This window comes from Monodelphis domestica, chromosome 7, assembly GCF_027887165.1.
Source record: "Monodelphis domestica isolate mMonDom1 chromosome 7, mMonDom1.pri, whole genome shotgun sequence".
Lineage (NCBI taxonomy): Eukaryota > Metazoa > Chordata > Mammalia > Didelphimorphia > Didelphidae > Monodelphis > Monodelphis domestica.
In genome coordinates this window covers 92740731-92763501 of record NC_077233.1, presented here as the reverse complement: position 1 = coordinate 92763501, position 22771 = coordinate 92740731, and the positions used below count along the sequence as shown (strand labels likewise).

The following is a 22771-nucleotide window of genomic DNA, read 5'->3' as shown; positions in this document are numbered from 1 at the left end:
ATGACAGCTATTCTCAGCAATACAATAATCTAAGACAATTCTAAACGACACATGATGAAAAATACTATCTACCTCCAGAGAAAGAACTGATGAAGTGTGAATTCAGACCAAAGTATACTATATTTTACTTCCTTCATTTTTTTTCAAATTTTGTTTCACAAAAGTACTAATGTGAAAAATGTTTTGCATGATTGGACATGTAAAATCTATACCAGATTGTATACCATCTCAGGGATGGAAAGGAGAGAGAGAAAGAATTCAAGACTCAAAATTTTAAATTAAAAAGTTATTTGAAGCTAGAGGTGAGCAAAATGTCCCTAACCTTTAAAGTTAATTAAAAAGTGAGATGAATTGCCTGAGGAGGAAGTGGGCTACCCCTCACTGGAGAACTTCAGAGGGAATTCTTATACAATGGAAAGTTTGAGACAGATGTTGAATGAGGTCCCTTCCAACTCAGTGATGGGGCAAGTCTGAGACCTTTTTGGAGAGAATGACTGCAAACCACCAATGAGAGATTCCCACTTAAATGTGTTCAGTCCCAGCCCTAGTTTTTACCCTCGCCAATACCCTAATTGAAGTCCCCTGACTCACCACAGCCCTTATCCATTCAGAAACTTTGTATGCATAATTCTTCCCACGGACTGCAAAGGCAAAGTGCTTCTGCCTTTATTCACCTTTGCTCCCTGGTATCTGTTTCTAGGCAAGCAAGATCCATAAAAGGTAGCTCTATCTTCCTGGCCTATTTCTGTTCAACATGTCTAATTTCCATTTTAGGAAGCAAATCTTGCCAGAATCAAGTGAAGAAACATTTTTAGTTGCTTGGGTACATGCAGGTTCAGGTATTGTAGCATAGCTCCAGGACTTCAGGCCTAAGTCTCCAATCTCTGCTATAGCCACTAATGCCTTTGTGTACCACTGTCTAATGATATCAATCAGCACATGCCATTGACCTCTGATCTCCAGAAGGGCAGGGACTATGTCTTTTTAAAGACCTGCACCTCTCCCCGCATGTGACTGTACAAAGTGGGCACTTAGAAATGGAAATATGGATGGATATACTATAAAACTAGAGACATCTGAGGCCAAAGTAGACTTTGTGCCCCCTTAGCCCCAATACTCATGGAGTGCTAGCAGTCCAGTGAAGGCTAACAAGTATCCTTTATAGATGTCATTTGGGACTGAAATCATAGGACACCTGTGGCTTCCTCTGGAAAAAACAGTCCCAAGAAACTTAGGCACATAACTCTTGAAAATGCAGAAAGGTCTCTACTGAGCCAATCAGATGTGAGCAGGTGTGTGTTGTAGTAGTCAAATGCCAGTGATGATAAATTGAGGTTGCCAGGCTCTTTCACTTCTTCTCATCTGGGGAGGGGACTGACTGAGTCTTGTCTCTGACTAGGATTCATAGTCCAGCTGGCCTTTTGCTAAGGATCATGGCCAGAGATCTGAAAGGAGATCCTGCTGGTGCCAGAGCCAGATGCCTAGCAGGGAGCCCCACAGTGACAGATGTGTGTTGTCAGAGGGAATCCATCATTCCTTATTGCCATCTGCTCCCTGATTTTGCCACAGAAGACACAGAGCATCAGGGCTGGCCACCCTTTTTGGCAGGGATGATTTTAAATAAGAATTACCAATAAAGTTTGCATATGCTTCTCTAGCTTTAAAATATTTCTTTTAACTACTCGTTACATCTTAGGAACCATATTTGTTAGAACAAACTGGAAGCCAGAGTGCTTCAGTCAATTTTGAGGTCTTATTCTAACTTAATCATTGCCTCATGCTGGACTTCACTTTCCTAAAAGTAAGTAAAATATGGAAAACAATAATAACCTACCTCATCCACCTGGAGAAATTGCTAAAAAAATACATAAGCATGGTATAAAGAATAAAAATATCCCTTTTTTCCTCAGTTCACAAGAACTGAGGAGGGAAGACAATAAGGAACATTCTCACTTGTGGTTCCAAGAATAAAGCTTATGGAACTATAAGACTTACACCTAGAAGGATCTTTAGAGCTTATTTAATAATCATCAACTTTACTGAGTAAAAGAACACAATTTTTTATGATCAAAAAAATTTGTGGACCCTTGTGCTATAATAGCTGGACTATTAATAGATTGATCAAAAATATATGATGATAAAATTATTATAATAAAAATAGCATGGCATATTAGATGGAGTGCTAGAGTTGAAGACAGGAAACTGGGTTCAAATGCCACTTTTGCTCCTTACTAGCCATTCAATTACTAGAGATTCATTTTAACTCAATAACCCTATCAGCAGTTACTGATAAGTTGAAATGTTTAAGTTCCCACACTGACAAAAATCAAAGGCCCAAGGGGGCAGCTGGGTAGATCAGTAGATTGAGAGTCAGTCCTAGAGACGGGAGGTCCTAGATTCAAATCTGACCTCAGACACTTCCCAGCTGTGTGACCCTGGGCAAGTCACTTGACCCCCATTGACTAGCCCTTACCACTCTTCTGCCTTGGAGTCAATACACAGTATTGACTCCAAGACAGAAGGTAAGGGTTTTAAAGAAAAAAAAAATCACAGGCCCTTAATGTATTGACTTAATAATAAGCTTATATATATATGTCAAAGAAGTTTCAGGTTTGCAAAGTGTTTTCTCCACAACTGCATGAGGTAGGTTGTCCAAAATCTCCATTTTACAAAAGGGGTACTAATCTGAAAAGGTGTGATTTATCAATTATCACATGCTGCTAAGATTCTGTGTAGGCATTTGAGTCCAGGTTTTCTAGCTACAAGTACTATACCCTAGACCCTAAACAATCAAATAAAAATGCTTGGTGCACTTACAGATTTGTAGTTTCCATACAAAGTTTGGAAACGTGTGGAAAGTCAATATTAATCTGTACCACTTTTTGGCATGCTGAGATTACCTTTTGATTTTAAAGCAAAAAATACTACTTCTGAACAGTATCTTTTTGATGGGTGGAGTCCTCCCTCTTCTTGTGTGTCATGCTAGAAAACACTGTATTGGTATTGTATGGCTATTCAGAAGACTTGGAGTCCAGAAGACCCACCTCTTGCCAGACTGAGGTCAGAATCCTACAAATCAGAGGGACTCAGGAAAAGGGATGTCACAAAAAGCAGAAAATGGGAGTAGGAGGATAAAGTAGAGGTTTCTTGCATTGGAATCACAGGTGAGGAGGCAGAGAGCACCAGTGTACATGTGGTCTGGCTTGGGGCCAGCTAGCAGAGGACATCAGCTAAAAGGGCTGTTGGCCATAGCTGGCTGGAGCCTTTTCTTTCTTTGGACTATTTTGTTATTTAATAATTATAAATTAAGATATGGTCTCCAGAGAATCTTAATCATAACAAACTGCTGGATTCAATGTAACCAACTCATTTTATAGAGCAGAAAAATGAGGTCACGAGAGGGGAAGGGCCTTGCATCAGGTTAGATACACATGTAGTGAGTAACAGAACAGTCTTTAAAACAAATCCAGGTCTTCATAGGTCACATCAGCTTTATTCTCATTACACCATGCTGCCTTGGACAAAGCTTCCCAAAACACCTCCCTACTTACCCATGAACCTATCCAGAGATTGCCCTGGGGACAAGAAATGCCTGTCAGTGAGATGTTTTTTATAGGAAGGCTATTCTGTGGCTAAGTATGAACACTTGCCCACTGTACTAGCAGAGTCCCTGCTCTGAACAAGAAGGCAGAGATGGGTAATCCAGAACTTTATTACCTAAAATCTGTTTTTAGCCTGAATTCTTTTCTCTCACTGCTTCAATTAATGAAATAAGGCAGAAAATACTTTGCAATAGGTTTTCTTCAACTCAGAACATAAAGCATCTCTGAAGGTGACCTGAAGCACTTACGTCAGTACATCATCTGGGTTCTTCTGTTGTAGTTTTTTCCCCAATCCAAAGCCAAAGAAGCATACAGCAAACATGGGTGTGACACCAATAATGGGAGCGGCCATTCCCCGATACAGGCCTTGAATACCCTGAAAGACAATGTGCAAACAAGCTCTGGACACCACATTTTAGCTTCTAGATTAAGAAAGGACTTCTGAGGGAGATCATCTAAGACAACTTCCTCATTTTCCAGATTCAAGAACTGAGGCTTATTGGGGTCATGTGATTTGCCCCAGGTCGCACAATTAGTAAGTAGCAGAACTAAGATTTGAATATAGGGTCTCAATTCCCACGTCCAATGCCCATTCCACTATATCCGTGTTCATGAGAAAAGTTTCTTAATTGAAAAGATAAAGACTACATCCTTTAACGTTCCACTTTTTCCCTTCACAAGAAATCCTGGCAAAGAGGAAAGAGAGCAGGAATCTGATAGACCCAGGCTTTGTTCTGCTATGCAGTATGGACATTCCTCTAGTTGAGCCCTCCAGCACAGGTGCTAATTTGGCAGCCCCAAAGTGAATATGATCCTAGCTTGTAATAATAGAAGGAAAGTTCAAGAGGGAGGGAGAATGAGAGGAATGGAGGGAGGATGGGAAGGGTTGCTGTGCTCTGCTAGTCTCTGATCTGGCCAGAGCATTATCTGTCACTATGGGATGGCACAGTTTGGGAATGACACTGACAAACTAGGAGCACATTCAGTGGAGAATAAGATGTTGAGGGAACTAGAAACCATGGCATGAAGACCAGGTGAAGGAATGGATAGTTTAGGATGTGGCAGTGGTCTTCAAATATCTGAATTCCAGAATCATATGGAAGGGGGATTAGATTTGTTCTACTTGGCCCCGGAGGGTAGAACTTGGAGGAATGGATAGAAGTTATAGGGAGAAATAATTCAGTTTGACCTAAGATGAGTCTTCCTAATAATCAGTGCTATACAAAAAATGGAATAGACTGCTTCAATAAGTAGAGAGCTCCCCATTATTAGAGGTTTTCGAGCAATGACTAGATGATCACTCATTGGGAAGTGGCTATTGAGCCGAGCTCTGAAAGAAGCTAGGGAAGTCAAGAGGCAGCACAGAAGCCAAAATGCACAAAGAAAGAGATCAGAAATGCTGTTTTCAGGAATACCCAATAGGCAATCCTGTCTAAGAGTGGAGAATTAGCTACACTGAGGTACAGAGTATGTTCAGGGGTACTCAGCAGGGGAAATCTGACTGGAAAGACAGGCTCCACAACTTAGCCTTCTCTGATGCCAACCTAGTCACCACTTATTTGGACAACTACAAGAACTTCCTAATCAGTCTTCCCAACTCTACCTTATATTTCTAATCATTTTTCATAACACTGATGATACAGATCTGTCTTTTCTAAGTATGGGCCTATTCATATTGCTCACCTACTCATAACCTTTCAGTGACTCTCATTGCCTTGAAAATAAACTCCTAGGGGGAAGGCCTAGAGATGGGAGGTCCTAGGTTCAAATCTGGCCTCAGACACTTCCTAGCTGCGTGATGCTGGGCAAGTCACTTGACCCCCACTGCCTAGACTTTATCACTCTTCTGCCTTGGAACCAATACACAGTATTGATTCCAAGATGGGAGGTAAGAGTTTTTATAAAAAAAATAAAAATAAAAATAAAACACTTCATTTTTCTTGGGGCTTTTTTGGGGGGGAAGGGTCTCTATTCTCTTTTGAAATATGGCTGACATAGAAATATGTTTTGCATGACTGCACATAGATAATCTATATCAAAATATTTGCCTCCTCAAGCAGAGGAGAAAGGGAAGGGAAGGAGGAAGAAAACTAAAAAATTATTTTAAAAAATGTTAAAAATTATGTCTATATGTCATTGAGAAAAAAATGAAATGAAAACATTCTTAAAGAAAAAAAGTTTAAATCCCTATGCCTGGCATGATTCATTATTGCTACCTAGTTATATCAATAGTTTCTGACTCTTCATGTCCTCATTTGGAGTTTTCTTGGCAAAGATACTAGAGTGGTTTACCATTTCCTTCTTTAGTTCTTTTCATTGAGGAGGAAACTGAGACAAAGAGAAGTGACTTGCCCAGAGTCACACAGCTAATAAGTGTCTGGGGGTCAGATTTGATTTCTGACTCCAAACCTGATGTTCTGAGATCCACTGTACCACCTAGCTGCCTGGCATGAAATCTCTCCACAAACTTCCCAGCCTTACTTCTGTTTCTCCCCTTCAGCCAAACTCTTTTCTGCCCTCTGAACATAGATCCTGGGCTTTCTTGCTCCAGGGCCTTTACTCAGATTGCTCTCTGTGCCTGCCAAGAGCTCCTCCACCCGGACTTGACTCACTCCTCCCTCTGCCTGTTGAATTCTTTCCCAATCTAGCTCAAATACAATGTTCTTCTGCAAGGAAGCCTTTCCTGATTTCCTCGATGATGATCTTCTCCTAGGATTTCATAGAGCACTCTGACGGATTCTCAAATAACAGCAGTGGCAGGAATGGTGTGTTTGTGTCTCATCCTCCTACTAGAATATTAGCATTGGAAGGGCAGGGGCCTTTTACAGATTTTGTATCTTTCTAGAACAAAGTACCTCTAAGAAACACTAGTAGTCAGAAGAGGCTCAATAAATTTTTACTGAATAACTTTATGAATGAACAAACAAAGGAATGTTAGCATACCTGGTTATACTGGAAACTATAATTGGGACTGAATTTCATTATATACTTACATTTATGTATCCCATATATATATATGGATTTCTTAACTACATCTATGGGTTTCAAAACATTACATTTTTTAGATGTGAAAAATATGGATGCCTCCATATTAAAGCCTCACAAAAACCCTGTGAATAAATGCTTGTTAATGAACTGACTGGTAAGATAGGGTTTATCACATCTAGTTGATAGACAAGAAAACTGAAGCTCCAAAAAGTCCAACTTGTCCAAGGTCATGTTAAAGCTTGAAGCACAATCTAGGACTCTGAACCACGAGCCCAAAAGAGTAACTAAGATTATGGCATGAGAACTCCTGGAAGGATGGAATTGAGTTTGTTGTCCTTGATTTACAGAACACAGAATGAGGTATCACTGGCCATACAACAAATACTAGCTGATGATCTTCAAAGGATCTCCTCTGGGTCAAATTTGCAGGAGCTATTTTTGCACTAACCCTGTCCTTCTTCTGGTTCAAATGATACACAGTCATTTCAGGAACTGCAGTGGCCTTTGAAACTCTGTGGCAACCATCAACAGGCTCTGCAAATAGCAACAGTGGATTATATCTTGGTCACTTCAACCCCACCCCATACAAGGAGCACCTCTGAATAGGAAGGGCACCTAAATTTATTGATGCCCTTATAAGGTTCCCTTCCCAGAGGCAGTTTCCCTTCAGACCCCACTGGTAACAATCAGCCTCTCCTACTCCTTATATCTCAAGAATTATTCTTTCCAACCCACTCCCAAACCAACCAAGTCAATCACTGTGAAGTCTGTTGCTTTTTCTTTCATCTATGTCATAGTAACCTTTCAATACCTACCAAAAAAAGGAATCAAAGATTTATTAATTTTTTTATGAGAATTGAGGAAGTAACTAGCAGAAAAAAAGTTCTTAGTGAGAACTGGACAAACAATTCTCTTCTTTTTTGTGAGGGTGGGAGGAAAAGAGTTGTCTTCAGCATAAAACTTCTCCGTGAAAACTAGACAAACAAGTCTCTTTCCTCCAGGAAGGGGGAAAGAGGAGTTGCTTGCAGTAAATCCTTGTAAAATCCCAACAGATACATAGTACAATGAGCCAAGCAATAAATGTATCTTTTAATCACTTCCTCAACATTACTACGTTTGAAATACCTAAAAAAATGACTGTGACATTCATTAACTATAAACTTGGTCAGTGTCTTATTTCAAGGTGTTTGGGCAAATATCTAATATTTTTAAGAGGCATGAGCTTATGTATAATTATATTGACCCATCTTGGCTCCAGAAAGAGAAATAAGGAAATGTACCTCCCTTCCCTTTAACTGGAAAAGAACTATGGATGTTGAATGCTGCATATGCTATTACGGTGTGTAAAGGGAACCCCCTCCCCCAGAAAACATGTACTGAGGTCGTCCTACCTTTGTCCCTGTGCTGTGTGAACTACATCACATGAGAACACTCCAGTGTGAGCCACGAGATAGTGAGCTAGGCATGTGAACCCAGAAAGGATCAGGATAAAAACCAGGGGCAAAGGAGAAGAAATAAAAGAGGGGTTCCAGGAAGTACGCTGTCTCTATTCCCTTGGACATGGCATGAAAGGCCAGTGGCTGAGATAGAAAGCCATGAGAGAAGCAATCACGTGGCCAGTTTGAATAGTTCAGAACAGCTCTCTATAAGGATCAGAGTGTTAATTTAATTTAGTTTTTACAACAGGTAGTATGTCAGTTGGTTTTCTTAAACTGTTTTTTTCACCCTTGTTAACATGGGAAGGGTTACTGTTAGTGGCAAGGGTGAAAGAGAGATAGTCAGAGATGGGATGTATCTGAGAATAACCATGCTACCTTTTATTTTTATATCAAAAGAATCAAAAGTTGGGGAAGGCAGTGGGGAGAGAGAACAACTAGCTCATTCTTCTACAGATTTGATAAGCAACTTTAGTCACTACAGGCTAATTTAGATGCAAGATCCTCCTCCCTAATCTTGGTTCAATGCCAGTCTTTATCTGACTACCTATAAAAGGGAGTCGTTTCATAAGATCTGCTTATACATACAAAGTAATGGTTTGATGGGGTCAATGGATAAAAAAGACTTTGACAAAAAAGATCAGAAAGAAGAGACAATGTAGACATCCTGTTCTGAAAAAAATAATAAAAGACTGTGTTTGTCTAAGGGAGGTCATGGCAAGGTTCTTACCTCTTTAACAAGTGTCTTTCTGAAACAGTCAAACGTCCCAGAGTAGAGGGAAGGTTGTCCTTGCTGACCCTTTGGCTGAGTCTGGAGCCTTACCTGTAAAATAAGCATCAAAATGCAGTCATCTATCATTTATTCAGAACAGATTGGCTCATATAAGGATTTTCCACTCCCTTGTTATCTTTTTTCTTCTTGCTGTCAAACTTTCTGAATATGGAGGTGATAGCTCACATTTCTATTTTCTTAAAACACATTATTCTCCCCAGTCTCTTGGGTTCTGACTTCCATCCCTACAAAGCTATACTGAAAATGCACACTTGAAGGGCCTAATAACTTTTTTCTTACAAAATCCAATTTTTCTCTGTCCTCATCCATTTCCCTTTTTGCCACATTTGAGACTGCAAATCATTTGAATCTTTCTTGAAACTCTCTCTAAGACACCACTCTGGCTTTTCTTCTGCCTCCCTGACTACTCCATCCTCTTTCTCCCATCCTCTTTCTTTGTAGGACTTTCCAAAAAGAGTGGCCCTTGGCTTTCTGTTTCATTAACTCCCTCATAGAACTCACCTACTCATGGCTTCAACTAATGTTCCATGCTAGTAACTCACAAGTGACTTTGTCCCTGACCACTTATTTACTCTAGTCTATAATATCTGTATCCCTAAAAAATATAAAGTACTTTACTATACCAATATTATCATTCATTGATCCCTTGCCTCCTGCTCCTTTCTTCTTCAATCAATGCCCAGACTCATTTTTCTAAAGTACTGTATTTTCATCATATCACTCCTATGCTTAAGAACAAGTATAATGTTTTCCTACTGCTCAGAAAATCATGTCTAAAATCCTTACACTGACATTCAAGGCCCTCTAACTTTTGATTCCAGCTTTATCTTATTGAAATTGCTGTTGCTCTTCTATCTTGGAAATGATACTGACTATTGCTTCTAAGGAGATGGTATGGGTTTAAAAAAAAAATACCTATAAGGTAGTGAAGATTTTGTTTGTATCTTTTTTTAAAATAAGGAAGGAAAAATAGATGCCAAGAACAAGAAAAAGACAGTGGCCAAAAAGAGACCAAACCTTATGGGAATATAGAACAAGTGGAATAACAGACTGCTGAAGATGGTGTCATGAAGATCTGAATTTAAATCCCATCTCAGAGATTTCTAAGATGTGTGACCCTGGGCAAATAATTTAACAGATCTGGGTCTCAATATCCTCATCGGTGAAATGAGAGCAATGTTTGTAAAATGCTTTGCAAACATTTGAGTTCGGTAAATGTCAGTTATTATTACAAAATCAACTAAGAACTTTTGAAGAAAGCGTAAGAGAAGGCAAATGAGCCAGGATACAAAGAAAAATGTCTCTGTCCCTGTAAGAAAAACCAATGATGATAAAAGATCAAGTAAATTCCATTAATAAAATCCATTTTTTCCAATTGAGAATGTGTTTGGCTCTGATTAATCAAATTACCCATTCTTTGCTTGTTAGGACTTTTCTTATGAAATTCAATTCAACCAGTACTGATTAAGCACATACTCTGAGTCAAACACAATGCCAGATACTAGGGTCACACAGCTAGTATGTGACTGGTACAATATTTCATGCTCAGAACTTACTGAATTGAAGTCCAATACCTTCTACTATGAGGCAAGTAGGTGGCTAAGTAGATTGAGCACCAGGTGTGCAGTCAGAAGGACCTGAATTCAAATTTGGCCTCAGATACTTACTAGCTGTATGACTCTAGAAAAGTCACTTAAATCTGTTTGCTTCAGTTTCCTCATCTGTAAAATGAACTAGAAAAGGAAATGGCAAACTACTCCAATATCTTTGCCAAGAAAACTCCAAACAGGGCACAAAGAGTTGGGCACAACTAGTCAGTTCAGAAACAACCATCCATTGCACTACCTTGCTGCCTCAAAAATTACAGTGCATATATGTGTGTGTGTGTGTAAAGCACATATATCTTTTAAGGTTTGCAATGCACTTTATATGTTACCTCATTTGATCCTCATGACAACCCTATGATAGTATGTTATCATTATTGCCATTTTACAGATCAGGAAACAGGCTGAGAAATTCATGGACTTGCCCAAAGTCACACAGCTAGAAAGTATCTGAGGCTGGATTCCAATTCAATTCTTTCTTTCTTTCTTTCCTTTTTTTTCTTTAAACCTTTACTTTCCATCTTATAATCAATACTGTGTATTGGTTCCAAGGCAGAAGAGTAGTAAAAGCTAGGCAGTGAGGGTTAAGTGACTTGTCCAGGGTCACATAGTGAGGAAGTATCTGAGGCCAGATCTAAACCCAGTTCCTCCCATCTCTAGATATGGCTCTCAATCCATTGAGCCTCCTAGGTGACCCCAATTGAGTTCTTTCTGGCCCTAAGGCTAATATTTTTCCCATTGCCTCAGTGTAACAACCAATTATGACTCCAAAGAGCTGATGATTGAATTTGCTTCCTACTCTTTACAGAGAAGTAACAACTAAGAGGTATATATATGACTTCAGACATGGGCCAATATATGGAGTTGTTTGGCTTGATTATACTTGTTACAAAGGAAGCTTTTTTGGGAAAGTAGAAGGGAAGATTAAAGAAGAGTAGTGATATCAAAGAAAAGAGTGTCAACAGCATACTTTTAAAATGCATAGAAAAGAGAAAAAGAAAATGGAGAAAGGGACAGACAAATAAGAATGTGTACTTTAATGCTGAATTTATTTTTACTTTAAAATAAAAATATGCTGTATATAATTATGCAATATAAAGTCATCTTTTTCTGTTTTTGGGGGGGGTGTTGTTTGTTTGTTTGTTTTGGGAAGGTTTGGGCTTGTCAAGTTTAGAACAGAAAAAAAAATGGTACTTATAACTCCTGTATACCCTGTGGCCTGGCACCCCAAACTCTCGGGTTACAGAACTACATTTAATGGCTAAGGGAGTTAGGGGAAGGCACTCCACATCTCAAAAACCAAATCATGACTCATGTCTGTACCTATGGCTTCCACTAAGAAGCTCAGAAAAAGTTGTCTAGATCTCTACCAATGTTGATAAAAGGCCTTCCACCCCTGTGTACACGCCCAAGTAACAATACATTTGAGGTACAGGGCAGCCTTTATTTCACCCCAAAGAAAATATAAATTCTATGACAACACTATAAAGTAGTTAGTACAAGTATAGGAAATATAACCAGGGTCACTTTAACAAGGTTAAAAATTAAAAGATGAAGCATCTGTTTGAGACTTTATGTTGGAGCAAACCAACATAGGAAGGAGTCACAATAGTCCATAAACAGTACATTTAGTTCTTTTCCCTCTCCAGTGAATCCCACCTTCCCAATATATAGGTCTATATGATTCTCCAGACATATAGCACCACCCTGTGGTTTGGACAACCAGGGAAGAGATAGAAACGTAAGGTTGCTAGAGTAAACTCTTAAACTCCCTCACTCAATTAAAAGACGAGGGCAATCAATCAACAAAGTAAATTGGGGTTCAGAACTCTTGCTACTTTGATGCTACCATCTCTTGGGCTGACCATTGGGGAAAATTTGAGCCAATAGACAGGCTTCACACTCTGGGACCAAAGTCATTTTTCAGCTGTCTGATGTTTCAGCTCTCTCCATATCTTTATAAATCTCTGGTAGATATGTCTGTTTCTTTTTATAGGGTCCAGTACTAGGAAGCTATGGTCTAGTCTTAAGTCATAAGATCATATAAGGCTAAAATTCTAGTCTAGGGATCTAAACACTTCTAGAAGCCAGAATCATTATCCTCTAAATAGGTTTCCTACTGTAACCAATAAGATCTCTGTGTCACAATCTGGGAAGTGATCACCAGGGGATGTTTCCACCAGTCAAGGAGGTATAATGGTAGTCTTAAACAAAGACCTTATATTTTAACCCAGTTAAACCTAGATTACCCAGAGTCACATCATTTATATTTGCATGGATTACTGTGAGGAAAGAATATAGAATTCAACAATAAACATGTACTTAGCTAACTTACTACTGTAAAGATTAAATTTAACTCTCCCCTGATTGTAAAAATGAAATTAATTAACTCTTCCCTGATTGTGAAGATTAAATTAACTCCCCTGCTCATTTTTAGATTTAATCACCAAAAGTGTAAATTATCCCACTTAATCATTAAGTGGGAGAGGTCTGTGACCCTATGTGCAATAGTGGGTGACAAATCAGAATCAAACTGACTTGCCCCTGAGCAATCCTAAGCAAAGATTCAACTGTGATTGGTAGATGTAAAATTAGGGGAAGTCATAGGAAATGACGCAAAAGAAAGTCTCTTTAAAAGAGAGTTACAATTTCCTGTGGGGAGATCTTCAGAGAGAGATCTTCAGAAAGAACTTCAGCTTCTTCTGGAGTTCTGAGTTTGAGTTGGAGGTTGGTGAAGAATCTGCTGACTGGACCTGAGACCTTTCCTGGAGAGATTATCCTTGAATCTCTCCCTTTGGACTGACATGTGGTAAGTGAAAAGAGCCAACCCCTTTCCTGGATTTTCTGAAGAGACTAACCTCAGGGGAGACCTATCCTCTTAAGAGAGGCTCCCTGCATTTTCAGGTCATCAGCTCAAAACTGAGGCCTCTCCAGCTAAGGACTAAACTCCCCTTCCTGGGTTGAGCCAGGGGTTAGTGCTTAGGCTAGATATCTTACCCTATCCTCTCTCTGATTTTCTAACTTGACTCTTTCTATACCTTGCAAATAAATTGCAAATAAATCTCTTTGGAATTAATTAAATTCCTGGTGACCCTATTTTAAAAATAATCCAGTCCAACCTTTTTTATAAAAATCTCTTTTCCCCCCCTTACACTACTGAAAGCTATGGGACTAATATTGGAGATTTAAAGAAAAAAAAGATTATATTCACCTGGGGGGGTATGCAACTAGTGCATGCATGGATTTTAAATTGACATGCATTTATGAAGTGACTGCAATGTGCCATGCACTATGCTAGGTCCTGGGTTTATAAATTTAAAATGAAACTAGTGCTGCCCTCCAGGAATTTACCTTATACTCTATAATTAATATAAGGTACTATATATAAGAAATAAATTATAGTGGAAAAGAGGTACAAAACTAACAACTAAGGAAATAGGGCAAGTTGTCTTTTAGAAGGTAGCATCTGCCTGGGCCCAGTCTGGAAGAGGGTTGAGGCAAAGGTGAAGAAAAGAGATATTCTAGGCATGAGAGGCAGTCTAGACAGTCAGAAGATAAAACAAAGTGTACAGAGAAACAAGAAATTCTGTCTGACTGAATAGCAGAGTATATGAAGGGCAGACTGTAAAGCACTTTAAATGCTAGTTTATTTTGTACTAATGGCACTGGCGAGCCTCAGGAATCTCTTGAAGTCAGGAGTGAAATGGTTAGGCTTGTGCTTTAGGAATATCAATTGGGTAGGATGTGTGGAGAATGGACTAGAAAGGAGAGACCCTCCAAACCATGACTTCTCTGCTCCAATAACCATATTTACCTCCTCTCCACTGATTTCTGTCTGGGGTCCATGGCCTTGGCAAGTAATCCCTAACCTTATCCTGCTAGGGTCCAAGTATCTACTTTCTCCTCTACTTATACCATTTCTTCTACCTTCTGCTCCTGGATGGCAGGAACTATCTTGTTGCTTGCATTTCTATCTCCAGCACTTAGCCCAGTAAAAGTAAAATAAAGTATTAAGTAAAAGTGCAATAATTATTCAAGCCTTTAATCCCTACTCAGAGAAGGCTAAAATTAGTGGATTCCTTGAAAGTACAGCACCACTGAAAGGAATAATGAACTGGAGGAACTCCATGTGAACTGGAATGACCTCCAGGAATGATGCAGAGCAAAAGGAGCAGAACCAGGAGAATCTTATACACCGAGACTGACACACAATCAAATGCAAAGGACTTCTCTACTAGAAGCAATGCAATGATCCAGGAAAATTCTGAGGGACTTATGAGAAAGAATGCTGTCCACATTCAGAGGAAGAACTGTGGGAGTAGAAACACAGAAGAAAAACATGATTGATCACATGGTTTGTTGGGGATATGACTGGGGATGTAGACTCTAAACAATCACTCTACTGCAAATATTGATAATATGGAAATGGGTCTTGATCAATGATACATGTAAAACCCAGTGGAACTGCTTATTGGCTATGGGAGGGGGAAGGAAGAGGGGAGGAAAAGAACATGAATCATGTAACCAAGGGAAAATATTCTAAATTAAATAATTTTTAAAAAAAGAAAGAAAGTATAGCACTAATATGGTGAGCCCTCAGGAAGAGGGGATGAGTGAACTGGTGGCTAAAGGCAGGGCAAACAAGCCAGGTCAGAAACAGAACAGGTAAAAGTGCAGGTGCTAACAAGTAATGGGATTAGGCCCTTGAGTGATTCATACATTTTCAGCTTGGGTAACAGGAATATCCAGCCTCAAAATAGATATAGATAAATGAAAATAGTTTATCTAACTAATGAGATTAGGCTGGAAAGGAAGCCAGATGATGGAAGGCCTTAAATACCAAAATGAGTGGCTTGCATTTTATCCTATAGACAAAGAGTCCAGATTGGTTTTGAGCAAGGGAGGAACAAGGTAAGAGCTGTTTTAGAAAGATGATTTTATATGGGGAGAAAAGGGCAGGCAGGATTGAAAAGGAAGAGCCTGGAAAGAGGGAAGGCAAAGAAAAGGTTATTGTGACAATCCAAGTGAAAAGTAATGGTATTGGTGTGTGAGAAAGGGATCAAATGGTTTTCAAGAAGAATGGAGACCAAAAAAAAAAAAAGAGGAAGAAGAATAGAGACCGAGGCAGCTAAGTGGCTCAGTGGATGAGAGCTGGACCTGAAAACAAGAGGTCCTGGATTCGAATCTGGATGGTTTTAGACACTTCCTAGATATGTGACACTAGGAAAGTCACTTAAACATAACTGCCTACTCCTTATCATTCTTCTGCCTTGGAATTGATACTTTATATCAACACTAAGACAGAAGGTAAGGTTTTTTGAGAAGAAAAGACTATCATAAAAAAAGAGAAAAGTAAAATTTAAAGGGGGAGCTAGGTGAATCTAGCCAAGCCTAGAAATAAGAGTTCCTGGGTTCATATCTGGCCTTGGACACTTCCTAGCTGTGTGACCCTGGGCAAGTCACTTAACCCCCATTGTCTAGTCTCTACCATTTTTATGCCCTGGAATCAATACTCTAAGATGAAAGGTAAAAGTTAAAAAAAGAAGAAGGAGCCCTCCTTGCTTAAGAGACTGGAACAAAGTGGAAAGGATGGGTAATGACACACAGGAGTTATACGTAGAGAAAGGGGGAAAGAAAGCTTATTAAAGCTGGCCTTCACTTTCTCAGTTAAGTAGGAAACAATGTCCTTTCCTGAGAAAAGCCAGAGGAACATGGAAGAGTCATAATAGATGCTGTTGAGAGTGAAATAAGAGTTAATTATGAAAGAAAAAAAGGATTACAATCTAATCTTGGTATGCAGATCAAATAATGGTATTTCCCTCCTCTATAGAGCTGGAGAACTACAAGTGGGAAATAATGGCTATACTGTTAGATACAGTTGTTCTGTAACAAAATAGATTCTCATGGGCCAGAAGTGGTATATCAGGAAATATCTGTGGAATAAAAAACAAAATCTATCAATGAAAAATAAAATTTAAAATAGATTGCCAGGTAAGAGTGAAGGCCCAGTGAAAATGAGAAAATATGACAATATAGTGCATTGAGCTGATATGGTCATGTGCCTAGGAGTTGGAAGATAACTGGTACAATTATGGGTGATGGTGAGCTCTAAGCTACTATCATCTTATGTCAAGTCAACTCAGGGTTCTTTGACTGGGAGGGACAACTCAGCATGAAAGAATGAAGCAGACAGCAAATGGAAGGTTTGAGCAGAGCTGGAGCTCATGCTCTAGCTTGAGGTATTTATGAGGAAAATCACTTACACATTGAAACATGATGGATGTGGATTGGTGACAGACAAGGGGAAACAATACAGATTGCTACTTCAAAGGAATACTTTCAAGATAGAAAAGTCTAGATTAAACACAGGTTTGCCAAATTCCAGGTAAAGCTCATAAATTCATGGCTACATGACTAGGGATAACAAAGATGGGTAGGGGAAGATTAATAAGAACAAATCCAGGAGACATGGTAAGATGCTTTAGAGTCTGGGGATGTTGATCATCAGATCCTCAAGATGTGGAAGTACCTAACTAGTGAGGTCCCATTGATGTTAAGGATATTTGATATGCAAAATAGGAGGAACCCAGAGAAGGTTGGGAAATTTCCTTTCTTGCTAAGACTATTATCTCAATGCTAATGTAAAAACCTTTAAAGGAGACAGGAGGTCAATTCCCATCTAAAGCAGGAGGTAAAGGATAAACTTTGATTGCAGAATTTGAGGTGCCCACCAATTCTTTCTTATAGGTAGAAAATCAGGAATTTGTTAATGGAATGTTTAACTCATGAGGTTTTCTAATATTATCAAAACAAGAAAACACTTGTGCAATAATATCTTGTTTTTTCCTGAATCCTTGATTTGGCAATAAGCTCCAGTGTGACAATTTCATTTTTCATTTTTCTCATGTGTACATCATCCATTATGACCCCTACACATCTGTATGAGTAGCTATGGTACAGCAAAGATTTTGGAGGAGTGGAATCTCATGAACTGGGAAGTCAAGGTATTTGAGGAGAAATCATGGTGGTGTTTATTGATGTTTGAAAGTATGAATCCATTTCAGCAGCAAGAATTAGAAAGAGAAATACCATTTAAAATCACCCTAGACAATATAAAATACTTAGGAATCTATCTGCCGAGACAAACACAGGAACTATATGAACACAACTACAACACACTTTCCACACAGTTAAAACTAGATCTAAACAATTGGAAAAACATTGATTGCTCATGGGTGGGATGAGCTAACATAAGAAAAATGACAATCCTACCCAAATTAATTTACTTATTTAGTGCCATACCCACTGAACTACCAAAGAACTTCTTTACTGAATTAGAAAAAACCATAACTAAGTTCATTTGGAAGAACAAAGATCAAGGATATCTAGGGAAATCATGAAAAAAATGCAAAGGAAGGTGGCCTTGCAGTCCCAGATCTCAAACTATATTATAAAGCAGTGGTTATCAAAACAATTTGGTACTGGCTAAGAGACAGAAAGGAGGATCAGTGGAATAGACTTGGCGTAAATGATCTCAGCAAGACAGTTTATGACAAAACCAAAGACCCCAGTTTTGGGGACAAAAATCCATTATTTGATAAAAACTGCTGGGAAAATTGGAAGACAGTGTGGGAGAGATTAGGTTTGGATCAACACCTCACACCCTACACCAGGATAAATTCAGAATGGGTGAATGACTTGAACATAAAGAAGGAAACTATAAGTAAATTAGGTGAACACAGAATAGTATACATGTCAGACCTTTGGAAAGGGAAAGAAAAGTTTTTGTACAAACAAAACCAATGTAACTAAAATCAGAAGGGAAGCAACAAACTGGGAAACAATCTTCATAAAAACCTCTGACAAAGGTTTAATTACTCAAATTTACAAAGAGCTAAATCAATTGTACAAAAAATCAAGCCATTCTCCAATTGATAAATGGGCAAGGGACATAATAAGCACATGAAAAAATGTTCTACATCTCTTATAATCAGAGAGATGCAAATCAAAACAACTCTAAGGTAGGTGACAAGGAAATCACTTTAAAAGACTGATATATATTAATTTAAGGTCGCCAAGGAATTCAGCTATGTAATTCCTAAATGAAAACTCAAGTCAGCAGTCAACCTTTTATGGAGTTTAATTACAAACAGGATGAAGAAAGGTATTAGAGATAGAGAGAGAGAGGGAGAGAGAAAGGGGAGAGAAGGGAATAGGGCTTAAATACCCCCTCTGTTTAGGCTGGGCCAAAAGGGCCAAGCCCTTAGATAGCTGGGGCAAAGAAAGGAGATCAGTCCCTATTACTCACGTGACCAAAATGGAGAAACAGTCTCAGGGGCCTCCACCTCCAGCTTCCTTCAGAGCCAACCCTCAAAGCACCACCTCTCAGACCAAAACCTCTCCAACCAATCACCTCAGTCCTCAGACCCCTCTATCTTTAAGGAAACCATCCAAGTTCCCTCCCCTCAGTTCTCACATCTACCAATCACTGTCCATGTCTCCCTGTGCCAATGGTGGCTCTAGCTTAACCCAGGACCGCCCAGAGGTCTGTGGTTTTGCACATGTCTGTTGAAGGTCATATTCTCAATAATTAAATCTTGATCCTTTGCTGCAGCCCTTCCTAAATCCTGTTAGGACTGAGTGGGGTGGAAATTGTATTTTCCAAGACCTGGTTCTGTCATTCAAAGTTTCTCTATTGTATCAATTCTAAAATCAATCATGACTCAAAGAAATCCCTGTTCTATGCTTAAGCATAGGTCAAAGCCCTTTCCATTGTTCAGCAAAAGGTTTCTGTCCTAAAGTAATCTTAAGAAGGGAGGAGGAGGAACCTCCCATGCCAATGGGGTTCACATTCCAATAGAGTTCCCACTATCAATAGGAAATTTTTCAAGTATGAAATTTCCCAATGGTGAAATTTCCAACATTTTTAAGTCTAAGAAATTTTAAGGTTTACAGGTATCACCTCACACCTAGCAGATTGGCTAACATGACAGCTTTGCGCTGAGCCTTGCAAGACTGGAACAACCTCCAGGAAGTGATGCAGAGCAAAAGGAGCAGAACCAGGAAAACATTGTACACAGAGACTGATACATTGTGGTACAATCGAAGGTGATGGACTTCTCCATTAGTGGCAATGCAATGTCCCTGAACAATCTGCAGGGATCTAAAAAACACTATCCACAAGCAGAGGATAAATTGTGGGAGTAAAAACACTGATGAAAAGCAACTGCTTGACTGTAGGGGTGGAGGGGATATGACTGAGGAGAGACTCTAAATGAACACTCTAATGCAGATACCAACAACATGGAAATGGGTTTGAATCAAGAACACATGTGATACCCAGTGAAATCGTGCATCGGCTATGGGAGAGGTGGTGGGAGGGGGAAGGGAAGAAAAGAAAATGATCTTTGTTTCCAATGAATAATGTTTGGAAATGACCAAATAAAATAATGTTTAAAAAAATTATATGAAAGTATGAAGAGAGCGGGAAGAAGTAAACCAAAAGATGGTGAACCATATATTGAAGCTTGAGAAAGTGGGAGAGTGACTTGCAAGATTATTATGTATATTATGGCAAGAAGAATCTAGATGGGTGATATAGAAGGACAGAAATACTCTCAAAGAAAGTAAATAGTGACATTGATATAAGGAGGGTGTTGAAATGGCAACAGGCGACAAGGTTGATTTCTCCTCCTAGTACAGTGTGTTAGGAGTTATGAAAGAGGGAACAGCCAACATGAGAGAAGCCAAGAATATGGTATCTTCTGGAGAAGAAGCAGTTAGATGGTAAAGTTTGGCCCAGAATCAAAATGATCAGAGTTCAAATCTAGCCTCAACCTTTTATTAGCTCTGTAACCTTTGGCAAGTCACTAAACCTCTGTTTGCCTCAGTTTCTTCATCTGTAAAATGAGGATAATAGCTCCTACCTGATAAGATTGCTATGAGGTTCGTATGGTGCCTAACACATAGTAAGCACCATATAAATGTTAGCTATTATTATTAAATATTTATTAAACCTCTACTATATGTCTGATACTGTGCTAGGTATTGGGAATACAAAGTGAAAAATAAAACAGTTCCTATCCCAGAAAGTTTGAGGGTAGGGAGAGACTTAAAATGCTTTAGAAATGTGAGTTATTATCAAAAGGCTACAGCTTCTGGCTTCTATATTTGTGCTCAAGTAAAACCATTACAGGTTGCTACTCCCTTATCTGCCATCTAAACATCTCCCTCATTCTACCAGGTTATGCTCAGTGTTTGTACAGCCTACCTGAACGGCACCAATCCAGAAGTGATCTCTTCATTTTCTGATTTCTTATGACTAATCACAGTTTACAGTTCTCTATTTCCAGGACTTATTTCCCCTAAAAGAGAAGAAGTTCTAAGAAGGAAAGGATCTTATTTTTTTTATTTACTCTAGCATTCCTCTCAGTACCTAGAACATTACTTTTCCAGAAAGGCGCTGCTCAATAAATACTTGTCTTTTGAAACAATGATAAGACCTTATGGCCAGCCTTAAAAGGTGATGGGCTACCCATTGATATTTTAGAAGCATTTGTCCAAAACAAAAAACACTCCCTAAAAAACCTCTGCTGATACCTGAAATTATATATCCACACTTCATTATTCTGGTTTAAGTCCAACTGATTTTTATTGGATCTTTAGGTGTAAATACACTTGGGAAAAGATGTATAGTAATCTTTGACTTTACCTCAATGAAAGATCTTATTCACATCCTTTCTTAACCAGAGAGCACCTGAGGAAGGTCCTAACAAATCTTTCTGTTTTAGTCATGTACTTAAATCAAAGTTTGGTCCTCTAGTACTAGGTATTAAGTAGGAGTACTTCAGTTCAACTTGGATATCCCTTATTCTTGAATCAAAGGTAAGTGTCAAAAATGATGAAGTAGAACAGGGACAGAATGGAGATGAGGAAATCAGTTAGAAGGCCATTAAAATACTCAGTGAGAAGAAATAAAGACCTGACCTAGGGAGACTGCAGAAGTAATAGAAATAACAGAAGTGATCATGTAGATATGGCAAAGGAAGAAATGACAAGATTTAGCAAATGACTGGCTATAAGAAGGTAAGAAAGAAGTCAGAAATGATTAAGGTCTCAAATCTGAATGACTAGGAGGATGGTAAAACCATCAACAGAAATGGAGAAATTATGATAAAAGAAATGCTTTCTCACCCCCACCCCCTAGGGATTAGGAGGGAAGTGAGGAACAAAGATGAGTTAGGGACCTATTGAGTTTGAAGAATAAGTGTGACATACAGATAGAGGTATCTGAAAAATAGGTAGCTTCTTTCCAAGTGGCTAGAAAAAAGGGGGCTCTAGTTCTAAAGAAAGGTTGAGGGAAAGATAAAGATATAGTCTTTCTAACTACTACTCTCCTCTATCTTAAATATCCAATCAACTTTGCTAAATCTTATGACTCAATGTATTATTTCTCCCTAAATTTATAGAAATATAAAAAGAAATATTTATATTTTAAGAGAGGACAGAGAAAGAACAAGTAAAATCCATAACAAAAAGGAATCACAGAACGACAGAATGGGAAGGCACGTAGAAAATCATTCAGACCATCCTCACATCTTCCCTCATTTGATAGGCTAAGAGGCAGTTTTAGAATAATCAAGTGACTTCACCAAGCCATACAGCTAGTAAGTGATGAATCAAACTCAATCCAGATTTTTTGACTCCAAAGTCCAATACTTGGCAACTTCTTAGTGTCAATTCTAAGAGAGAAGATAAGATTAAAAAATTAAAAAATAATAAGGAAGGTATTAGTGATCTTGAAGGTGGCTATGTTGCTAGTTATGGGAAGAGAAATCAAATAACAGCAAGGGGAAGTGATTTTTCTAAAAATCTAGCAGTGAAGAAGTGTTAATTAAATTGACTGGGACAAAGCAAAATAACTAAATGTTCTGACATAATAAACTTTAGAACTTATAAAGCTTTAAAAAAATCAGTGAGACACCATCTTCTTCTGTTTGATTACTTGTATGATTGGCACTGAATTCTCAAGATTTTGGCACATTTACTTCTTTATCATGAAATAACATTTCTATTACATATGAATATTTAAGAATTACCTCAAACAAATCTATTTTTCCAATTCTACCCTCCATTCTAATCCATAGGTTTCCAATGAGGTTTGAATCAGGCAAATTCCCAAGCCATTAAAGCCTATTTATCTCCATCTCTTAGATACGTGGCTTAACCACTTGTGACCTATCACATAGTCCAAGATCACATTGCTCTATCTCCATTGGAGAATTTCTATAATTCCAGAACAATTTTGCTTCTCAGTGTACCAATATATTTATCAAAATTCATTATTCC

The 22771-nt window shown here is 38.6% G+C and overlaps 1 protein-coding gene across 2 annotated transcripts in view; it reads right to left on the bottom strand.

Moving 5' to 3' along the window:
- SLC25A20 (solute carrier family 25 member 20) overlaps positions 1-22771 on the bottom strand; it is a 56610-nt gene that overhangs the window by 22717 nt on the left and 11122 nt on the right. For both annotated transcript variants that reach the window (XM_007499824.3, XM_003341705.4), the window contains exons 2-3: positions 8757-8849; positions 3851-3978 (exon numbers count right to left, since the gene is read on the bottom strand). In XM_007499824.3, coding sequence (XP_007499886.1) covers positions 3851-3978; positions 8757-8849 — 221 coding nt within the window. The remainder of the gene's footprint in view (positions 1-3850; positions 3979-8756; positions 8850-22771) is intronic.